At 40.7% G+C, this 22,072-nt stretch overlaps 1 protein-coding gene across 1 annotated transcript in view; it reads right to left on the bottom strand.

The window, feature by feature from the left end:
- The window catches only part of arhgap32b (Rho GTPase activating protein 32b), a 468,773-nt gene that overhangs the window by 129,680 nt on the left and 317,021 nt on the right, over window positions 1–22,072 (bottom strand). Inside the window, exon 12 of the mRNA XM_037687644.1 lies at window positions 20,472–20,621. Within this exon, the coding sequence (XP_037543572.1) occupies window positions 20,472–20,621 (150 nt within the window). The remainder of the gene's footprint in view (window positions 1–20,471; window positions 20,622–22,072) is intronic.

The raw sequence follows: 22,072 nt of genomic DNA on the forward strand, positions 1-22,072 counted from the left end.
AAGGTGAGGGATGTCATCATGGAGACTGATGAAACAATGGTCTCTTTTGATGTCACATCACTCTTTACGTGCATTCCTGTTGATGATGCAGTAGAGGTGGTCAGTTTAAAATTAAAATCAGACACCACTCTGAGCAGCAGGACCACACTTTCTACAGAACAACTGTGTCAACTCTTGAAACTGTGCCTGCAGTCAACCTACTTCACATATGGGGAGCAATATTATAGGCAGAAACATGGGTGTGCTATGGGGTCTCCAGTTTCTCCTATTGTTGCCAACCTGTACATGGAGGAGGTAGAAAAGAGAGCCTTGACGTCCTTTTCAGGGACACCACCAAGTCATTGGTTCAGGTATGTTGACGACACCTGGGTTAAAATCAAATCTCAGGAAGTCCAACATTTTACTGACCACATCAACTCTGTGGATAAATATATCAAGTTCACACGAGAAGATGTAAAAAATGACAGGTTGGCTTTCTTGGACTGTGAGGTCTCAGTCTCTGATAGAGGACATTTGCAAACTGAGGTGTACCGCAAACCCACACACACAGATCAGTATTTGCAGTTTGACTCCCATCAGCCTTTGGAGCACAAGTTAGGAGTCATCAGGACTCTGTATCACAGAGCAGACAGCGTCCCCACTAGCTCAGGAGCCAGGCAGAAGGAGAAATCCCACACAAGACAGGCTCTAGAGCAATGTGGATATCCTAACTGGGCCTTCCTGAAAGCAGAGAAGAAACCCAAACAGGACTCCAGTCAGCCAACAGGTGAAAAGGAGGAACCCAGACCCAGACCAGTGGTCATTCCATATGTTGAGGGAGTATCAGAGAAACTGAGACATTTATTTTCTAAACATAACGTCCCAGTGGCTTTTAAACCCCAAAATACATTACGGCAAAGACTGGTTCATCCCAAAGATCCAGTCCCCCGGCACAAACAGAGCAATGTTGTGTATGCTGTTCAGTGTCAGGAGGGCTGTGATCAGTCTTACATCGGGGAAAAAAAACAGCCACTGGCCAAAAGGATGGCCCAGCACAGAAGATCAACATCATCAGGCCAGGACTCTGCGGTCTACACTCATCTCCAGGCCAGCGGTCACTCTTTCAGGGATGAAGATGTTCACATCCTGGACAGAGAGGAACGATGGTTTGAGAGAGGAGTAAAGGAGGCCATCTTTGTGAAAAGAAACCGTCCATCATTAAACAGGGGTGGAGGCCTCCGGGTTCAACTGTCCCCCTCTTACAATGCTGTGATTGCTAGTATCACTCAGCCCTCTGTGAACAGTAAACAGCCATCAGTGTGCTAATGATCCATTGTTATGCTGATGGTCCTTCTTGAGCATGTGATCAGCTGGTTTTGGTTGTCAACAGCAAAACTGGTTGATCCACCCTGAGACGGTGCTATTTAAGAGACTGAGCTGAATACAGCTCCTCAGACTGAGGAAGTCTCTCGGATGAGAGACAAAACGTTTCTACATTTTTTGTTGATTTGCTTTGTTTTGTTTTTTTGAATGTCCAGAGGACCAGATTTAACTTTTTTAGATTTTTCTACCTGGATTATTGAGCATGCATCAGGATACATTCTCTCAGTTTAAACCTTTGATCTGTGATTTGTGTTCTATTCTGAATAACATATTAGATGTTGGCACCTCCACATCATTGCATTCAGTTTTTATTCACAATTTGTTTAGTGTCCCAACTTTTTTGGAATCTGGTTTGTATATATTGTTTTCTGTTTTGATTGTTTCAGTGTGGGACAGTGACATGGCATCGTGTCTGCTGCTGCTGCATATTATGCCCCCTCAGCCTGCCAAGAAAAAAATGCTGAAGATCAGTGCTGCTCATTCTATGGACCATTTTGATGCGTTTCACAAGGTAAATGTTGTACAACTGAATGTCATTTTTTTGGAGCAGACTGTATTGAACATAATTTACATTTGCATTATGTGGTATCTTGTTGCAGTCATGTACGAGCTTTGCTGAGCACGTTGTGCGCCAGGATAAACAACGCCAGCCATACCGCCTTGCATCTGGAACCAACAAGCAGACGATCAGCACATACTACATTGTGATGGATAAGAAGCTTATCCCATGCCAAGGGACCATATCCTTGGCAGCCATTGATGAACTCTTTAAACGTCACTTTGTTTTCAGTGTAATTTACGATGATGCTCTAACAAACACCTACACTTTCCTGCAGACAACTGTCTGTGGTATTGATGTGGACAGCACAAAAGAAAGTCAGAGTTAGAGATTCTTTATTGTCATTCGCACCTCATGTGGTACATGTGGTGGAGTGAAATTATGTACACAGGGTCCCAGTTACATCCAGCAATAAAATGTATAAGAAAAACAGTAATAACATCTAAGATATGAACTAAGAAAAACAAACTAAATATACACTAAGCACCCATAACACAAAACATTGAACATAAGCACAAACATGAACACGAGTCTGTGTGAGCGGAAAGTCCAAAAGTGAAGGAGTTAAGAGCAAATTTCATGAACAGGAGCTAAGTTCTTAACTAGCACGTGTATAACTTGCTGGATATTGAAAGATATTTTTTTCCATTTAGCACTTTTTAGTTTTGCTCAATGGTGGGAAGTCTAATACTGCAAGGTACAGTGCCTTGCGGAAGTATTAGGCCCTCTTGAACTTTTCAACCTTTTGCCACATTTCAGGCTTTAAACATAAAGATAAAATTTTAATTTTTTGTGAAAAATCAACAACAAGTGGGACACAATCGTGAAGTGGAATGAAATTTATTGGATGTGTCAAACTTTTTTAACAAATAAAAAACTGAAAAGTGGGGCGTGCAATATTATTCGGCCCCCTTGCGTTAATACTTTGTAGCGCCGCCTTTTGCTGCAATTACAGCTGCAAATCGCTTGGGGTATGTCTCTATCAGTTTTGCACATCGAGAGACTGAAATTCTTGCCCATTCTTCCTTGCAAAACAGCTCGAGCTCAGTGAGGTTGGATGGAGAGTGTTTGTGAACAGCAGTCTTCAGCTCTTTCCACAGATTCTCGATTGGATTCAGGTCTGGACTTTGACTTCGCCATTCCAACACCTGGATACGCTTATTTGTGAGCCATTCCATTGTAGATTTGGCTTTACGTTTTGGATCATTGTCTTGTTGGAAGATAAATCTCCGTCCCAGTCTCAGGCCTCTTGCAGACTCAAACAGGTTTTCTTCCAGAATGGTCCTGTATTTGGCCACATCCATCTTCCCATCAATTCTGACCATCTTCCCTGCTGATGAAAAGCAGGCCCAAACCATGATGCTGCCACCACCATGTTTGACATTGGGGATGGTGTGTTCAGGGTGATGAGCTGTGTTGCTTTTACGCCAAACATATCGTTTTGCATTGTGGCCAAAAAGTTTGATTTTGGTTTCATCTGACCAGAACACCTTCTTCCACATGTTTGGTGTGTCTCCCAGGCGGCTTGTGACAAACTTTAAATGACACTTTTTATGGATATCTTTGAGAAATGGCTTTCTTCTTGCCACTCTTCCATAAAGGCCAGATTTGTGCAGTGTACGACTGATTGTTGTCCTAAGGACAGACTCTCCCACCTCAGCTGTAAATCTCTGCAGCTCATCCAGAGTGATCATGGGCCTCTTGGCTGCATCATCTCTGATCAGTCTTCTCCTTGTTCGAGATGAAAGTTTAGAGGGACGGCCGGATCTTGGTAGATTTGCAGTGGTCTGATACTCCTTCCATTTCAATATGATTGCTTGCACAGTGCTCCTTGGGATGTTTAAAGCTTGGGAAATCTTTTTGTATCCAAATCCGGCTTAAAAAATCTCCACAACAGTATCTCAGACCTGCCTGGTGTGTTCCTTGGTCTTCATGATGCTCTCTGCGCTTTGAACAGAACCCTGAGACTATCACAGAGCAGGTGCATTTATACGGATACTTGATTACACACAGATGGATTCTATTTATCATCATGTCATTTGGGACAACATTGGATCATTCATAGATCCTCACTGAACTTCTGGAGTGAGTTTGCTGCACTGAAAGTAAAGGGGCCGAATAATATTGCACGTCCCACTTTTCAGTTTTTTATTTGTTAAAAAAGTTTGACACATCCAATAAATTTCATTCCACTTCACAATTGTGTCCCACTTGTTGTTGATTCTTCACAAAAAATTTAAATTTTATGTCTTTATGTTTGAAGCCTGAAATGTGGCAAAAGGTTGAAAAGTTCAAGGGGGCCGAATACTTTCGCAAGGCACTGTAAAAGACAACCATTTGAGAAATGTATAGGTGTCACATTTGTAGATCCTTGCACAATGCACCTAATGCATTAATCCAGCATCTTAAATTGTTTCATGGGCTATACCCAGGCAAAAAAATGTTCTTATTTGTGCCCAAGATGCATGTTCATTGCAGTTCAAAAGTTTCACAGGTTTTCCAAAAAAGTTCAATCTGGTCCTCTGGACATTCAAAATAAACAAAAAACAAAACAAAGCAAAAAAATATAGAAACGTTTCGTCTCTCATCCAAGAGACTTCCTCAGTCTGAGGTGCTGTTTTCAGCTCAGTCTCTTAAATAGCACCTTCTCAGAGTGGATCAACCAGTTTTGCTGCTGACAACCAAAACCAGCTGATCACATGCTCAAGAAGGACCATCAGCCTAACAATGGATCATTAGCACACTGATGGCTGTTTACTATTCACAGAGGGCTGAGCGATACTAGCAATCACAGCATTGTAAGAGGGGGACAGCTGAACCCGGAGGCCTCCACCCCTGTTTAATGATGGACGATTTCTTTTCACAAAAATGGCCTCCTTTACTCCTCTCTCAAACCATTGTTCCTCTCTGTCCAGGATGTGAACATCTTCATTCTTGAAAGAGTGACCGCTGGCCTGGAGATGAGTGTAGACCGCAGAATCCTGGCCTGATGATGTTGATCACCTAGACTGGGCACGATTTGAGGCATCAAAAAAACCTACCACAGCAAAGCAACATAAACAGACGTTAAACATTTACATATAGGTCGGTGAAAACATTGAATTTCTAAGGGAAAGTCGTAGCATATTCCAGAGCGCCCCCCCCCCCCCCCCCCCACCACCACCACCACCATTGTCCAGATAAGAGATGACATTCATCTTCAGCTCAGCTGAGGTTCTGTTACATGTCCACGGCCTTGGGGAAGGGAGGGGTGAGGAAACAGTCAAAGCATCTTTGTTGTTTTCAAAACATTCCAGGAGGAGTTGAGATAAGTCCGGCGTCAAGGCCATAATTTGGGTCAGGCAGAACTCGTGAATTTTTGTTTCTGCCTTTTTAAAGTCTCGCTGGTACATATCCTCTGATGGAACTCCAAAACAGCAGAATTTATCCTTTACTCAAAAAGTCGAACTCACAGCTTCTCCAGATTATTCCCACCATTCATGAGTGTTGCCAGGAAGATCACAGTCCTGATAACAGCTGCTCCAACTCCCTGTCGCAGCTTCCCACATTCAGTCTGAGCACTGTCGAGCTTCAACCCATCCACATGAATTTGTAGACAATCCAAGATTTCACCAACCCAAACAGCAAAATAACCAGTTGTCACCATGAATCCAATTTGTTTCCGTCGAGGTAAGAGGGTCCTCCTTACCCTGACTCCTGTCGGGAGAAGTTGATCAATTTTGTTGAGAGACCAGCTGATCCTTCAAATTAAGAGGTATGCAGAAAAAATAGAGGCTTTTTAAGGGTTCACAGGACAAAAGAGCGCAGCAGGGTGGGGGTGGAGAGAGGGAAACACATCTGGTTTCACCGGAGAATAGAAGGAGGAAAAAAAAAAAAGGTCAGTCAGGTGCTATTGCACATGTATCTCAGGAAGGTGTGCCTAACATGGCTGAAGAGGCACCTTCAACATCTTTTATGTCCAGTGAGCAGGCAAAAGACATGTGTGCTTCAGTGGTTCCCAAGTTACAAGGCAGTGGTGTTTCCAACAATGTTGTGCTGTCTGTTGTTGAAATCATGGAGGACTATGTCAATGAGCTTCACAGAAAACTTAAAGAGCAAGTGATGAGTGCCGTGCCATCTGATAATCCTTGTAGAAATGCAGTGGAAGAGGTGTTTAGCAATGTCATTAATCACTTTAGTGAACTAAACACAAACTCTAAATGGACCAAGTATTTTACAGAAAAATGGGGTGTTGTTGAACCAGTTGAAATTCATTTGGGAGTGAGGTATGATTCAAAAAGAAACAAAATATCTGGAGTATATGAGCAAGTTCCTGTAAATGACACTTTTATTTATGTACCACACTTCAAAACATTGGAGTTTATTTTCAAAAATGCTGAAGTTTGCGGTCAACTGAATAAAGCATCCACTCTGGATGACTTGTATAAGGATTTTTGTGATGGCAAATATTACAAACAACATAAGTTTTTTTCTAAATTCAAAGGTGTTTTAGAAATTCAAGTTTATTATGATGACTTTGAAACATCAAAACCTCTGGGGTCAAAACAAGGCATTCATAAGCTTGGATGTCTGTATTTTACATTGCGCAACTTGCCACCAAGTCTAAATTCCTCATTGATGAACATCCATCTAATTTCTTTGTTTCATTCTCAAGATGCTAAAAAATATGGTATTGACAAAATTATTGCTCCATTTATAGATGATGTTAAAATACTAGAACAAAGTGGAATGGAAGTGTCATTTACTGACCAACCTCTTTATGGCACCATTGCTCAAATAACTGGAGATAATTTAGGCTTAAACTCAGTTCTTGGTTATGTTGAGTCCTTCTCTGCAAACTACTACTGTAGAATGTGTCTTATTGACAAAGTCTCTGCTCAGACTGTCTTTAGTGAAGATGATCCACGACTAAAGCTATGAACCAAAATAATCAATGATGAGCACTACAAATATCTTGTGGAGAATCCAAGGGATAGTTCATGTTTTGGGATCAAACGCAACAGCATCCTTAACTCCTTGTGTTATTTCAGTGTATCGGATAATCTTGTGTTGGATATTATGCACGAAATCTTGGAAGGTGTAGCACAGTATGAGGTAAAGCTGTTGTTTGAATACTTAAATGAGAACTTTATTACTACTGAAAGAATACTTCAACGTGTTTATGCATTTAACTATGGCTTTATGGATAAAAAGAACCGTCCAACTCGCATAAACTTGTTTAGTACTGGTAATGGGCTCAATGCTAGTCAGACATGATGCCTCATTCGGAACATTCCTCTGATGTTTGCTGATGTTGTACCAGAGGGTGACAGGCACTGGCATTTGCTCTTGCTTTTCTTACACATTGTAAATATTGTGTTTTCCCAGTGTGTTACATATGGCATGACTGTATTTTTCAAACATCTTATTGAAGAGCATCACAAGCTGTTTGTGGACTTGTACCCACAAAATAATCTGATACCTAAACATGACTTTATGATACACTATCCTGAGTGCATATGCCAAATTGGACCCTTGGTACATGTTTCGAGTATGAGATATGAAGCCAAACACAATTTTTTTCAGGAGAGCATAAAAAATTTCAAGAACATAACTAAATCCCTTGCAAAAAAACATCAGATTGCTGTTGCTTATCATTGGGAATCCATCCATCCATCCATTATCTTTACCCGCTTATTCCATTTTTTGGGTCACGGGGGTCGCTGGTGCCCATGTCCAGCAATCACTGTGCGAGGGGCAGGGTACACTCTGGACGGGTCGCAAGTCCATCACAGGGCCACATAGAGACAAACGAGACAAACAACCATTTACTCTCTCACTCACACCTAGGGACAATTTAGAGTTACCAATTAGCCTAACATGCATGTTTTTGGTCTGTGGGAGGAAACCGGAGTACCCGGAGAAAACCCATGCGTGCACGGAGAGAACATGCAAACTCCACCCAGAAGGCCACTGGACCGGGGTTTGAACCAAGGACCTGCTCGCTGAGAGGCAGCAGCTCTACCAGTTGTGCCACTGTGCTGCTCATTGGGAATCTTTGTCAGTAAAAGGCATTGAGTCTGGTCCTGTCAAATCCAAAACTTTAACTACTGTAACACATGGTAACGTGATTTCAAAGCATTTCCACATTGAGATGTCAAGTGAAATGTATTTCACAATGTGGATCAAACATAATGGCATTGAGTTTCACACTGGTATTGTTGTTTGCACAGATTTTGTCAATGAACTGCCTGTTTTCAGTAAGATTCTGTTTATATTTTTGAGAGATGGTGTTTGTTTTCTGGTATCAGAGATGGACGCAACATTTGTGGAACATTTTCATGCATTTCATGTTGTTGACCAAATGCACAAGGTTTTAGTTGTTAGACCTTGTGATTTAAGACACTTCAAGTCCTTTGATATTCAGATGTCTTATGATACTGATTATCTTACATATGTTGTGCCTCATAGCTGTATTGTTTAGGGTAAGCAAGTTTTTCGCTCATAGCTCTGTTCTATGCTGAGCTTATGTGAGATACATTGTGGAACTGACTGAGCATTATTGTATTTGGTATTGTGGAACTATTAAAAAAGTGAAATGGGAACTCTGTGTGGTCTTTTCCTCTAAAATTGTGAAACAATTGCACTAATGGATGTAGACTGTAACCAACAGTGTTAATTTTAGGATATGCTGTCCATTTATATTTACAATTAGTAAAGTTAATTTTTGTAAAATTTAACACTTTTAGGAAAGTAAAAGTAACACTCTGTGTTACTTTTTACATTCCTAAAAGTGTTATTTTTTGTAAAATTAACACTTTTAGAAATGTAAAAAGTAGCACTCTTAGTGTTGACCTTTTTATTCTATCACAGTGTTCAATCTGATCTTTAACACAAATTTAGTGTACTTTTAAAACTCTCCTAGTGTTAATATTATACACCACAGAAATGTTGTTTTTAACACTAATGGGTGTAATAACTTTTGACTATTTTAAGTGTTAATTTCAAACTGGAGTAGTGGTTACCATATAAACACTGCATGAGTGTTGATTTTAACCCTGATAGTGTTAAATCTGCACTTTCAAATTTGCTGTGTACCGGCCAGTGGCCCTCAGTCCGATCGCCGCTAAATGCTTCAAAGAACTGGCCGTGACCCACATTGAAGCGGTCATCGACATGGGCGGGGACCCTCACCAGTGCGCGTGCTGCGGGAGTCGGTCAACAGAGTACGCCATCTCCCCTGTGGTCTGAGCTGCTCTCGCCCACCTGGAGCAGAGGGATTCCTACGTCTGTGTGCTCTTTGTGGACTTTGCTTCAACACCATGATCCCCCAGGCCTGATGAACAGGCTACTCACACTGGGACTGGGTCCCTCCATTTGCAGCTGGGTCATTCTTAACAGACCGCAGTCAGTGAGGATCCATGGCTTCTCCTCCTCCACCATGGTCCTCAGCGCTGGCTCCTCTTAGGGATGTGTCCTGAGCCCCCTCCAGTTCACTCTGCTCACGTATGATTGTGCACCTACCCATCCAGGCTGTCACAATGTAAACTTTGCAGACGATACAGTGGTAGTGGGATGCATCACAAACAATGATGAGTCCAGCTACAGGCAGGAGGTGGAACACCTGGAGAGCTGGTGCAAGGAGAATAACCTTTACATCAATGCGGGGAAGACGGGGGAGATGGTCGTGGACTTTAGGGGGAGCAGGCACAACTAGCCCCCCCTGAGCATGGGGGGATTTGCGGTGGAGGTGGTCTCCAGTTGCAGGTACTTGGGTGTGCACCTGGATGACAACCTCAGCTGGGGCAACAAAAATACTTTATTAATCCCAAAGGGAAATTAAATTTTGTTGTAACTCTTATCCTCGTTTTATTAAGAGATGTTATAGACACTGATGGCTGTAGGCAGGAAGGATCTCTTGTAAATGTCCGCGTCCCACAGCAGATCTGAAGTAACTGGCTGCAGATGCCATCCAATTCATCCACCCAGACTCAGCTGGCCTCTCAGTTCCCCCGGGCTGCAGAACCGCTCAAATGCCAGGCAGAACTCCTCCCAGAGCGATGGCCACTCCTCCACTCCTGCCAAGCTCCTCATCACTGCTCCTCATTGCTACGGACAACAGGCTGTAGGTGCCAGGGGACAATCCCGATCCTTCTGCTGTCATGAGCCATGTTTCCAGGATCTAAATGGTCAGACACTTGAGCACAGCTGGCAGGGAGACGGGAATGCATCTAAGGCACCTCCTTTTCAACTCATTTGAGATTTGGGACTGTAGCTGATATGTTATTTGAGCTTTTGAGATATTAATCAGCTGCTCCTAGTTGTAAAAAAAAAACCCACCTTGTTGTCATGGCTACGCATCATAACAAATGTCCAAAACAAAAAAAAGTTTAAGTAAAAATCCTTCCAGCTGCACAGTATCAGATACCAGAGGAAACAATCATCCCCCAAAAATGTGATTTACATCCAGAAAAAAGAGGTATTAAAGTTTTCAAAAGCAAAATCTCAGAATGAAAGTAACAGAGATACTCCAACATGCAACCACCCCAAGCGGCGCAATTCTAGAATTTTTATTCCACACTACCAGCCTGATCGGGAAAGCTCATCGTAGGCTCTGCTTCCTCAGGCGGCTGGGGCGAGCTGGTCTGGAGGGCACAGTCCTCGCCTTCTTCTGCAGGTGTGCAGTGGGGGGGCATTCTGTGCTCCAAGATCAACGTGTGGCATGAAGACTGCACAGATGCAGGGGAAAGGGCTTTGCAGAGAGTGGTGAAGGCTGCTGTTGGAGTCAGCCTCTCCACCATTGCAGACATCTACACCTCTAGGTAAGGGGGAGGGCCACCTGCGTCGTGGAGGACCCTACTCGCCCAGCACACACATTTTTTGCCCTGCTCCCGTCGGGAGGGAGGATGAGCATTAAGTGTAGAACCACTAGACTCAGGAACAGCTTCTACCCTTAGACTGTTAGACTCATGAATATCTAACCAGGATAATCTGATCTGTTTCATGCTGCTGTGTTCATTCATACTCATCTGCTCACAAAGAGTCTTGTTCATATTGCTGTTCGGCATATTGTTTTTATGCTACTAGTGCTTAGTGCATTTTTAGTTGATGCTTTTCTTGGTTCATATCTTAGATCTTATTACTGTGTTTCTTTACATTTTATTGTTGGATGTAACTGGGACCCTGTTTACACAATTTTGTTCCACCACATGTACCACAGTAAAAGCATAATTAAAAAAGTAAACTCCGCTGAACTCGAGCAGCACATAATTCAGCTTCATCTTACATTTTTTAAACTTTATTATACACACATATGTATATACACATATATACGCGCACACACACACACACACATATAAATATATATATATATATATATATATATACTAGGGCATTAACAGAGTACTCGAGTAATCTACACATCGATTGCTAGGACATCTATCGATGTTAAAAATGTTAAGTAGGGTATCCGTAGTGACGTCATATTATGTGACCACGTATGACCATAGGGGGCAGTGTTGCACTGTTGCAGGTCACAGAGTATGGTGTAACACCGGGTCCTATCCACCGAACCAGAACCAGTTTCGGTTTAAGTTTCGTTTTTGACGTGCTGTGTGTTTCTTCACGTTTGCAGTTTAATAATAATAACTAATGGTTTAGTTTTTCCTGTGACTTATTTGTAGTATGATAAATGGTAGGAGCATAATATACGCTCCCAATGTTCTGTTGGTCTTTTTTTGTAAATAATTACCTTTTTTTGCGGTTTTATTTATTTATTTATTTTTGTATCTTGAGATCTATGACATCATCAAATACTCGGGTTCTACTCGGGTTTTATTATGTTAATGTCGAGTTTAAAAATTATATACTCGTTCAACCCCTGATATATACAATGACAGTGAGGAAAATAAGTATTTGAACACCCTGCAACTTTGCAAGTTCTCCCACTTAGAAATCATGGATGGGTCTGAAATGTACATCTTAGGTGCATGTCCACTGTGAGAGACAAAATCTAAAAAAAAAAATAATAATAATCCAAAAAATCACAATGTATGATTTTTTTTAAAATAATTTATTTGTGTGTTACTGCTGCAAATAAGTACTTGAACACCTGTGAAAATCTATGCTAATATTTGGTAAGGTAGCCTTTGTTTGCAATTACAGAGGTCAAACGTTTCCTGTAGTTTTTCACCAGGTTTGCACACACTGCAGCAGGGATTTTGGTCCCTTCCTCCACACAGATCTTCTCTAGATCAGCCAGGTTTCTGGGTTGTCGCTGAGAAACACGGAGTTTGAGCTCCCTCCAAAGATTTTCTATAGGGTTTATGTCTGGAGACTGGCTAGTCTAGTCCAGAACCTTGATAGGCTTCTTACGGAGCCACTCCTTGGTTATCCTGGCTGTGTGTTTCGGATCATTGTCATGTTGGAAGACCCAGCCACGACCCATCTTCAATGCTCTAACTGAGGGAAGGAGGTTGTTCCCCAAAATCTCGCAATACATGGCCCCGGTCATCCTCTCCTTAATACAGTGAAGTCGTCCTGTTCCATGTGTAGAAAAACACCCCCAAAGCATGATGCTTCCACCCCCATGTTTCACAATAGGGATGGTGTTTTGGGGATGGTACTCATAATTCTTCGTCCTCCAAACACGGCGAGTGGAATTAAGACCAAAAGGTTCTATTTTGGTCTCATCTGACCAATAACTTTCTCCCATGACTCCTCTGGATCATCCAAATGGTCATGGGCAAACTTAAAGACGGGCCTGGACGTGTGCTGATTTAAGCAGGGGAAACTTCGGTGCCATGCATGATTTTAAACTATGACGTCTTAGTGTATTACCCACAGTAACTTGGAAACAGTGGTGCCAGCTCTTTTCAGGTCATTGACCATCTCCTCCCGTGTAGTTATGGACTGATTCCTCACCTTTCTTAGGCTCATTGATACTCCACGAGGTGAGTTCTTGCATGGAGCCCCAGTCCGAGGGAGATTGACACTCATGTTTAGCTTCTTCCATTTTCAAATAATTGCTCCGACAGTTGATCTTTTTCACCAACCTGCTTGGCAATTGCCCCGGAGCCCTTTCCAGCCTTGTGGAGGTCTACAATTTTGTCTCTGGTGTCTTTGGACAGCTCTTTGGTCTTAGCCATATTAGTAGTTGGAGTCTTACTGATTGTCTTCTTCTTCTTCTGTGAGGTTTTACAGCAGCTTACATCCCTCAAGGTGTATTACCGCCATCTAAAGGTACTACTTATAACTAGTAGTTATAAGTGCTCCGATAAACTTAGATTCTCTTACATAAACATGTTGCCCTCAGGAAATACATAAAGTATTTGCGTCCATATTTACTGGATCCCCATTCCAATATGCTCTTCAAACATATAGGACTTGTTACTTCATTTGTCATTTGGTCCAGTAGACGTTTCCTTTCGGCTGAATATTTAAAACAGTCCAAAATAACGTGCTTCACAGTTTCTGTACTTTGGCAAAAGTCACAATGTCCACTATTGTGTTTCCCTATAATAAACAAAGTACTGTTCAGATTTGTTTGACCTATTCTTAATCTTGTTAATATAGATTCCTCCCTCCTATTTCCTCAACAATACCTGGAACTGTAGACTGTATTCTGTACTGCATATAGTTGTCTTCCCCTTGTTTCATGTTCCCACTTCTGTTGCCATAACTGATTAATATGCTTCCATACAATACTTTTACCTTCTGTTTTGCATAATTGGATATTTATGTCTACATTGTCTCTATTAATAGCATTTTTAGCAATCTGATCAGCCTTTTCATTTCCCTGAATCCCTCTATGTGCAGGTACCCACATAAACACAATACTTCTTCCTTAAACAGCTGAGAATGAGCAATCTTAGTTTTGATTAATAAATCCAGTCTTGATTTTGAAGCTCCTGATCTAATGCATGACAAGGTAGACACAGAATCACTACAAATAATTACCTTGTATATAGAAGATAATTTAATCCATTCTAAAGCCAGATAAATGGCATACAGTTCAACTGAAAACACATTTAAAAAATCTGATGTGCGCTTACCAATTCCAATTTTATATTTTGGGACAACAACAGCACAACTAGTTCGACCTGATTCAGGATCTTTAGATCCATCTGTAAAAACCTGTACGTACTCAGGATAATTTCCATCCACATAACAGTTGAATAAACCTCACAGTTCTGCTTTCTTGTTTCCTTTCCTAATTTGCAGCAATTCTGTGTCCACTTGAGGTTCTTTCATTAGCCAAAAAGGAAAAGTTGGCCAGATGACAGTAGGACTAAACACCACCTCAGAAACACCCAATGATCTTGCAGATTCTTCTCCTACCCATCCAAAGCTTAATGTTTGTTTCCTATGTCTTTCCCATTACTCCTTTAGTACAGATTTAGTTGGATGACTATCAAGGTGTCCTTTAAGATTAATCCAATAATTAACCAGTAACTGTTTCCTTCGCAGACACAAAGGCATCTCCCCTGATTCAACTAAAATTGCACACACTGGTGAAGTTTTGACAGCTCCAATACATAATCTAAGTGCTTTAGCCTGTATGACCTCTAGACGCTTTAGAGATGATTCAGCTGCAGATCCGTAAACTATACATCCATAGTCTAATCAAGGATGTATAAATTTGTTTCAATGATAAGAAATCTGCTCCCCAAGTCACTCCCACCAGACACCTCATAACATTTAAAACCTTCTTACATTTATCAATAATCCAATCAATATGATGATTCCAAGTCAAATGAGAATCAAAATAAACACCTAAGAAACGAAAAACATCATCTATCTCTAAATTTATTCTATACAATTTCAAGTTAAATTCACCTCTATTTCTTTTCCTAGTAAATAGCATTGCTTTGGTCTTATCAACTGAAAACCTAAATCCCCAATTTTTACTCCACAATTCAACTTGATTGATTCCTTCTTGAAGCTTGTGTGTAATGAACTTCAAATTTCATCCTCTTTTCCATAGTGCTCCATCATCAGCAAATAAAGATCTCCCTATATCTGGGGCTACAGAAATATACACATCGTTAATCATTATTGTGAATAAAACAGGACTAATAACACTCCCTTGTGGAGTTCCATTTTTTTACTTCAAATTTACTGGATACTGATGTACATACTTTAACCTGAATAGATATCCTAGTCAGAAAGTCCATGATCCAATTAAACATTCTACCTTTAATATCCAATAAATGGAGCTTAATCAGCAGCCCATCTTTCCACAACATGTCGTATGCCTTTTCAACATCAAAAAATACAGCAGCCACTGACTCCTTATTTACTTGAGCCTTTCTTACCTGATCTTCTAAACACAACATTGCATCCATGGTACCTCTTCCTTTTCTAAATCCACTCTGACAATGAGTTATTAGCTGATTCTTTTCCAAGAAATAATGTAATCTCTCATTGACCATGCGTTCCATTGGTTTACAGACATGAGATGTTAGAGCAATAGGCCTGTAATTTGATGGGTTACTAGCATCCTTCCCAGGTTTCTTAATAGGAATAACTACAGCTTCCTTCCAGCATTCAGGCAAAGTCCCTTCTTTCCACACTTTATTAAATAACAATAATAATATTCCTAATCCCATTTTGCTCAAGTTTCTTAACATAATATAACATATTTCATCCTTTCCAGGAGCAGTCATCCTAGATTTAGCTAGGGCCCACTTCAACTCCTGCATTGTGAACGAGACATTAAACTCATCTGCTACATGATCTTTTTTCCTCAACACTTCTGAGTAGACAGCCTTTGTCCTTTCTCTACTTCCTTTCTCTTCTTCAGATAAATTATCTGAGCTATGTATTTTTACAAAAGTATTTGCCAAAAGTTCAGCTTTACCTTCATTTGATTCCACTAACACATTATTGTTATTCACAAGTCCAGGATAAGACCAATTCCTTCTATCTCTTCCCATCTTTCGTATCATGTTCCAAATGTCACCCACAGGAGTTGTGTTTCCAATTGAATCACAAAAATTTCCCCAGTATTCTCTCTTAGCCTGACGAATCGTCTTTCTTACCATAGCTTGGGCTTTTTTAAATTCGATCAAATGTTGGAAATTGTGTGTCCTTTTCAACACTTTAAAAGCTTTATTGCATTTTTGAATAGACTCTTTACATGTACTGTTCCACCAGGGAACAGCTTTCCTCTTATTAATTCCTTTGCTTTTGGGAATAGACTTCAAAGCTGCTGCTCTAACACATTCAGAAAAAAGATAGTTTAAATATTCAATAGACTCATTAGCCTTTATATGGTTGAATAGAATATCACTCTCTTCTCTAAACCGTTCCCAGTCAGCCTTTCCAAAAATCCATTTACCTCCCCTCCCAGAATCTTCCACTTTTACCTGATATTGTACTTTACAAAATATAGGATAGTGATTACTCCCGAGTGTACATTCATGACACACACTCCACTCACATAAAGAGGTGATGTTGCTAGAAACTAGCGTAAGATCAAGAACAGATTCCCTACCCGAATGCACATCTATTCGAGTTTTACTACCATCATTTAGACAAACTAAATTTCGACCATCTAACATGTCTTCAATTATTTGACCATTATAATCTGTCCTTTCACTGCCCCACAGTGAATTATGAGCATTAAAATCCTCACACCATATTGACCTAATAGCCCCATGACCTATTGATTCCAATTTATCTATTTCAAGTCTCTTACATGGATTATAATAGTTCACCACCACTATATTTTCACCCCCTGAACATACTTCCACCACTACATATTCCAGATCCTCATTTTCATCCAAAGATCTATGAGATCCCCTGCTTCACAAAAGTTGCACATCCCCCTCCAGTTCCCTCCTTTCGATCTTTCCTATTTCATATCCTTGAATCACAAAATCCAGTCTAGGCTTAAGCCATGTCTCCTGTACACATATAATATCAGGTTTGTCCTTTCTACTATCTATAAACTTTTTGAACTCCTGACCATTAGCAATTAGACTCATTGCATTCCATTGTAGAAGAAGAATTGTTACTATGAACAGTCTATGGTTCCTGGCTTGCCTGAACATTGAGTTCATCCCTTACCTCTTCCCACTTAAGTCCTACCATATCAAGATGATGTACTACTGCCTTAACAATTATTTGTAACCTCTCAGTTTTGGATTTAACATCATAAGTAGCCTTAATGACTCCAGCAATAAATGTAACCAATCTCTTTTTCTCATCCCAAGTAGACTTCTTGTCTTCCTTACTTTTAATTAATGTATGCTCTTTTCCTTTCTTTCCTGTCTCTCCAATTCCCCGAGTCACCCTTTTTACTGCTTCTGCATAAGTTATTTTTTCCTTAACTTTTGTTTGCTGCACAACAATCTCTCTCTTTAAGACTTCACACTCCCAATAGGCCACACTGTGATTTCCTCCACAGTTACAACATTTTGGCTGTACTCCCTCTCCACACTTACCATACTCGCGATCCCCACCACACCTAGCAAACCTTCTTATTCCTTTGCAGTCTTTTGTCAAATGTCCAAATTCCTGACACTTGTAACACCTCATGGGTTTAGGGATGAATTCTCTTACTCTAAACTTAACACGTCCAAAAAATAACTCATCCGGGATCCTCTTACTTGTAAACTCAATCAGTACTGATTCGGTGTTCTTTTTCTCTACCCCTCTAGTCAACCTTTTTGCACTCTTAACCATATTATCTCAAACTTGTAAATTTAATACAAGCTCCTTTATTTCTATTTCCAAAGTTACACCTGAAATAACACCTCTACATCCCTGGGGGGCAGACCTTTCACCCACCTTTGCAACTTTATTCACCTTTACATCACCAACAGAAGTCAGTTTCATTGCTTTTCCAACTTGTTCCTCACTACATCCAATTAACAGATTTCCATCTCTAAGAATCCTAACATACTTCACTTCACCTACTTTTTCTCTAATAATTTTGGTAAGTTTCAACTGTAGTGAAAGTGGGGTCAGCCTTTGCTGTCGCTTCACTACTAAGTAATTAAATATAACGGGTTCTTTCTTTTTCGAGTTAAATTAATGCCATGTGACCGAGATAACTGTGAGTATTGTTTAATCAGTGACAGAGACGTTAATTTTCTTTGACCCATCAGAATAAATGTGGTAATTTATTTAACAGAATCAAAATTTAACATCAAAACATTGTACACTTGATTCGCTGATCTGGTTCTGATTAATAAAAACTTGGCACGCTTTACTAATAAGACAACAGGACATTTCTGAAGGCATCTAGATGGATTTACTGGCGAAATAGAAAAATTTAAAGGAAGGAATTTAGAGGTTTAAAGAAGAGATGGATGGAGATGTAGGTTTTGTTGACCAGAATTAGCACGCTTCTTTCAACACCAGGTCAAACCTCCGGTACACTTAGCGCGCGACGACTCGTTACCTTCGCAGTAGATGAATCAGCTCCGGTACCGGGTCCATTTCAACGCTACCTTTCCGGCGTCTCCGGTTAGAGCGGCTGGTCATTGTCAGAAGTTGTGTCGATTTACTCCATTCAACAAACAGGACCAGCTCCCTTCGAGGTTGTAGGCGTTACGCCCGGGTGGGTTCAAAGCAAGGCGCTGTGACTCCGTCAGAGTTCCCACTCAGAAGTGGAAGACTCCAGAAGGCTTGAGAAGGCTCCATCAAAGACTGAGTCCGACTGGCCCAAGACTCCAGTCCAAGACTCAAGAAGACTTGAGAAGACTGAGAAGACTCAAGAAGACTCCAAGACTGAAGAAGACTGAATAGTTCCAGGAAGTGTCGACTTTTAAAAGAGTCCTCACTTTCGGTCACTTAGTACTTCCTGATTGGTTGAAACAACCAACAGGGGGTGGTTCTAGTGATGTCAGAGGGTTACTAAAAGTCAAGAGAGGGTTCAGGAATGTTTAGGAACGTTTAGTACAGACAGAGAAAAGTGAAGAGGTGAGAGGAGGCAGGTGCCAGTGGCAGTTATTTACCGTCTGCTAGGTTTAAAAACAATACAGTTCGTTCTAATAACTTCTTTTCTGACTGTCTCTGACTTTTGACCGACATCACGGACTTCTCATTCAGACAGAAGATCAAAATGCATAATTACTTTGTAAATAGACATTTAACTTGATTTCTAATTTAAATGAGGTTTAAAAATCATTAATACTGTTTCACAGTTGATTTAAAATGAGTGGTCCACTTCAACATTAGAAATGATATGAACTAAACACACTTTTGATTATCAAGATATTGTAAAATAGTAATGATAATATAAAAAAAAGAGTGTTCTTTCAATTGATTAATTCAGGATACAATTAGACAGTCTCTGGATGAGCTCATTTGTATTTCTGGATTCAAATCAATGAAATAACAGTTCCTGTCCCACGAAGGTCTTCAGAGACAGGTTTTGGTCGGAGGCCTAGTTCACTACACAACGAATTAAGTTTCTTTACCCCGTTCTCACCTTCAAACCTTATCACAATATTTGGGATACTTGCTTTTTTATTCTTATCTTCCTCTTCCTCACTCTCTGTTATCCCTACACTAGAATCTGTCTTCTTCTTTCTCTTACGCTGGCTTGGCTTTTTCCTAACTTCTGTCCACTTATTTCCTCTACTATCCCCACTTAAACCAGTTTCCTCCCCGCTCTCATCATACTCCATATTACTACCGTCATCTATCCCTGCCATTCTAAAGGACAGGTAAAAAAAATGAGTGATGATTGCTGGTCCGGACCTATACAGGCCGTCGGTCATCAATTTATCACTATTTCTCTCCCGACCCAGTCCAACAAAGTCCAGAGAACAAATCCAAACGTCTACAGTCTAATTAGCCAACAGCTGTTACCGCCGAGGTGTTGCCCACCGCTCACCTTGCAAAACGTCTTACTGATTGTGTGGGGTGGACAGGTGTCTTTATGCAGCTAACGACCTCAAACAGGTGTTTCTAATTTAGAATAATAAGTGGAGTGGAGGTGGACTTTTTAGAGGTGGACTAACAGGTCTTTGAGGGCCAGAAATGTTGCTGATTGGCTGGTGTTCAAATACTTATTTGCAGTAGTAACACACAAATAAATTATTTTAAAAATCATACATTGTGATTTTCAGATTTTTTTTTTTAGATTATGTCCCTCACAGTGGACATGCACCTAAGATGAAAATTTAAGACCCCTCCATGATTTCTAAGTGGGAGAACTTGCAAAGTTGCAGGCTGTTCAAATACTTATTTTCTTCACTGCATATATATATATATATATATATTCTCTTTTGTATTTATGTATTTGTTAATTGTTAGGCTTCTTGATCTGAGACCTGAGTCCGATTTTCGTACCATACACATGCAAATGTGAGCTGGTATAACAATTTAAAAAAATCCTTAAATCTTTGAACAAGAAAAAAAGGGTTTTTTTTTGCGGATTCGAATCTGTAATCACAGTTAATTGGTTGGTTTCAGGTAGGGCTCGGAAAACATGATACGGGTTCGGTCCAGGCCGGGTCGGATTTTTTAGGACCGAATGCAACTCTAGTCCACATCAAAATGACAATAAACAAATGTAAAAAAAAGTAAGATTGAAGAGTAAAACTTTACTGACCATCGTGTCCGGAGTTCAGAAGGTGTTCTCCAAGATCACAACCAAAAACCCTCTCTTTGAGGATGCCTCTCTGCTTTAGCTTCTGCTTTGTGGGCCGCGACTTCATGAAGGAACGAAGAAACGTGATTAGTTTCCCGTGCTTCTTTGATACTGTGAAGTCAAGGAAGAAAGGTACAAGAGGCACATTAGACACCTTACAATGCTGATTACTGCTCGACAAGACATTTGTACTTGAGAAAGGATCAGTTCATGAACCAGTGAAACCCAAACTGCTCCTCCTTGCAGTTCAGCTTTATTTGAATACAAACTCTTCATGTGAAGTTCCATTATTAAATACAGCTTCTGAGAGAAAAATATGAACAATCTTTCACATCCAACACTATCTTCTAAACAATTCTAATAATTTTACCCAACTTCTGGCAAAGGTTTTTCAACAATTGGTATGACAGCGACACACTTGTGGAGCTTTTTGTGTTGCTGCCTTGCCATCATGCTATCATGCCATCCTGCCATCATGGTTCAGTTCCTGGCCCCCCTCCAGCCTCAGGCTCACGCTCAGGCCTGTCATGATGGCTGTCTCCATTATTCTCCATCTGTCTGCATGGACCGAACTCTACGGACCTGTTTGGCTTCGCGAGGAAAACCTTGAATGTTCTCTGTCTGCTGGACCTGGTTCTGGAGGACGGTCTGTGAGGCAGCTGCTGCAGTCATTATTATCATCAAGTTGCTAGCAGAGTCTGCTAACGCTGCTAACAAGATCCTCCATTTGCCTGCATGGACCGAACTCTACAGACCCATTCGGTTCCGCAGGGAAAACTTAGATGTTCTCTGTCTGCCAGACCCAGTTCTGGACTGCAGTCTGTGAGGGCAAATGATGTGGTCCTTATTACCATCAAGCTGCTGACCAGACCTGCTAACAAGACCTGCTAACAAGACCTGCTAACGCTGCTAACAAGACCGTGCTGCTAACAGAACAGAACCATGATGTTGAAAGAACCTCACTGCTAACCGAATCACATTGTAGATGTATTTCTTTTTCAACTTTGACACCTTGTTTTAAATTTTTTTAGTAGTATTTTTTTAAATGTTTTAGTATTTTTGCTGCCTGCTTTGGTATTTCTTGTTGTTGTTGTGTTTTTTGGCGAGTTGAGACGGTTCTTCTTGTCCTAAGCATTTCATTGCACTGTTGACCTTGTGTTGATTTTGCATATGACAAATAAACCTAACCAGAACCAAAAGGTTCAGGTTCATGGAGATGTGGAAAGGCTTTCAGGGGATATGCATACTTTGGAAAAGCCATCAATGAATGTGTCCATCCCTCCAGATGTTGAATTAATTATCTTCTCTGCAGAGGACACTAATGAGATGACAGCAGCAAGGTATTTTTATTCTCCACATCTGCTATTTGACCCAGTTCACCAGAATCTCATCGGTCTTATCTGATGAGCCAAAAACAATTTTCCATTCTGGTAGAGAATAAAAAACATTACATTCTAAACTGGGGCAGCACGGTGGCGCAACTGGTAGAGCTGCTGCCTCTCAGCGAGCAGGTCCCTGGTTCAAACCCCGGTCCAGAGGCCTTTCTGGGTGGAGTTTGCATG

This window comes from Nematolebias whitei, chromosome 14 (assembly GCF_014905685.2).
Source record: "Nematolebias whitei isolate Nwh7 chromosome 14, NemWhi1, whole genome shotgun sequence".
In the NCBI taxonomy this organism is placed as follows: Eukaryota; Metazoa; Chordata; class Actinopteri; order Cyprinodontiformes; family Rivulidae; genus Nematolebias; species Nematolebias whitei.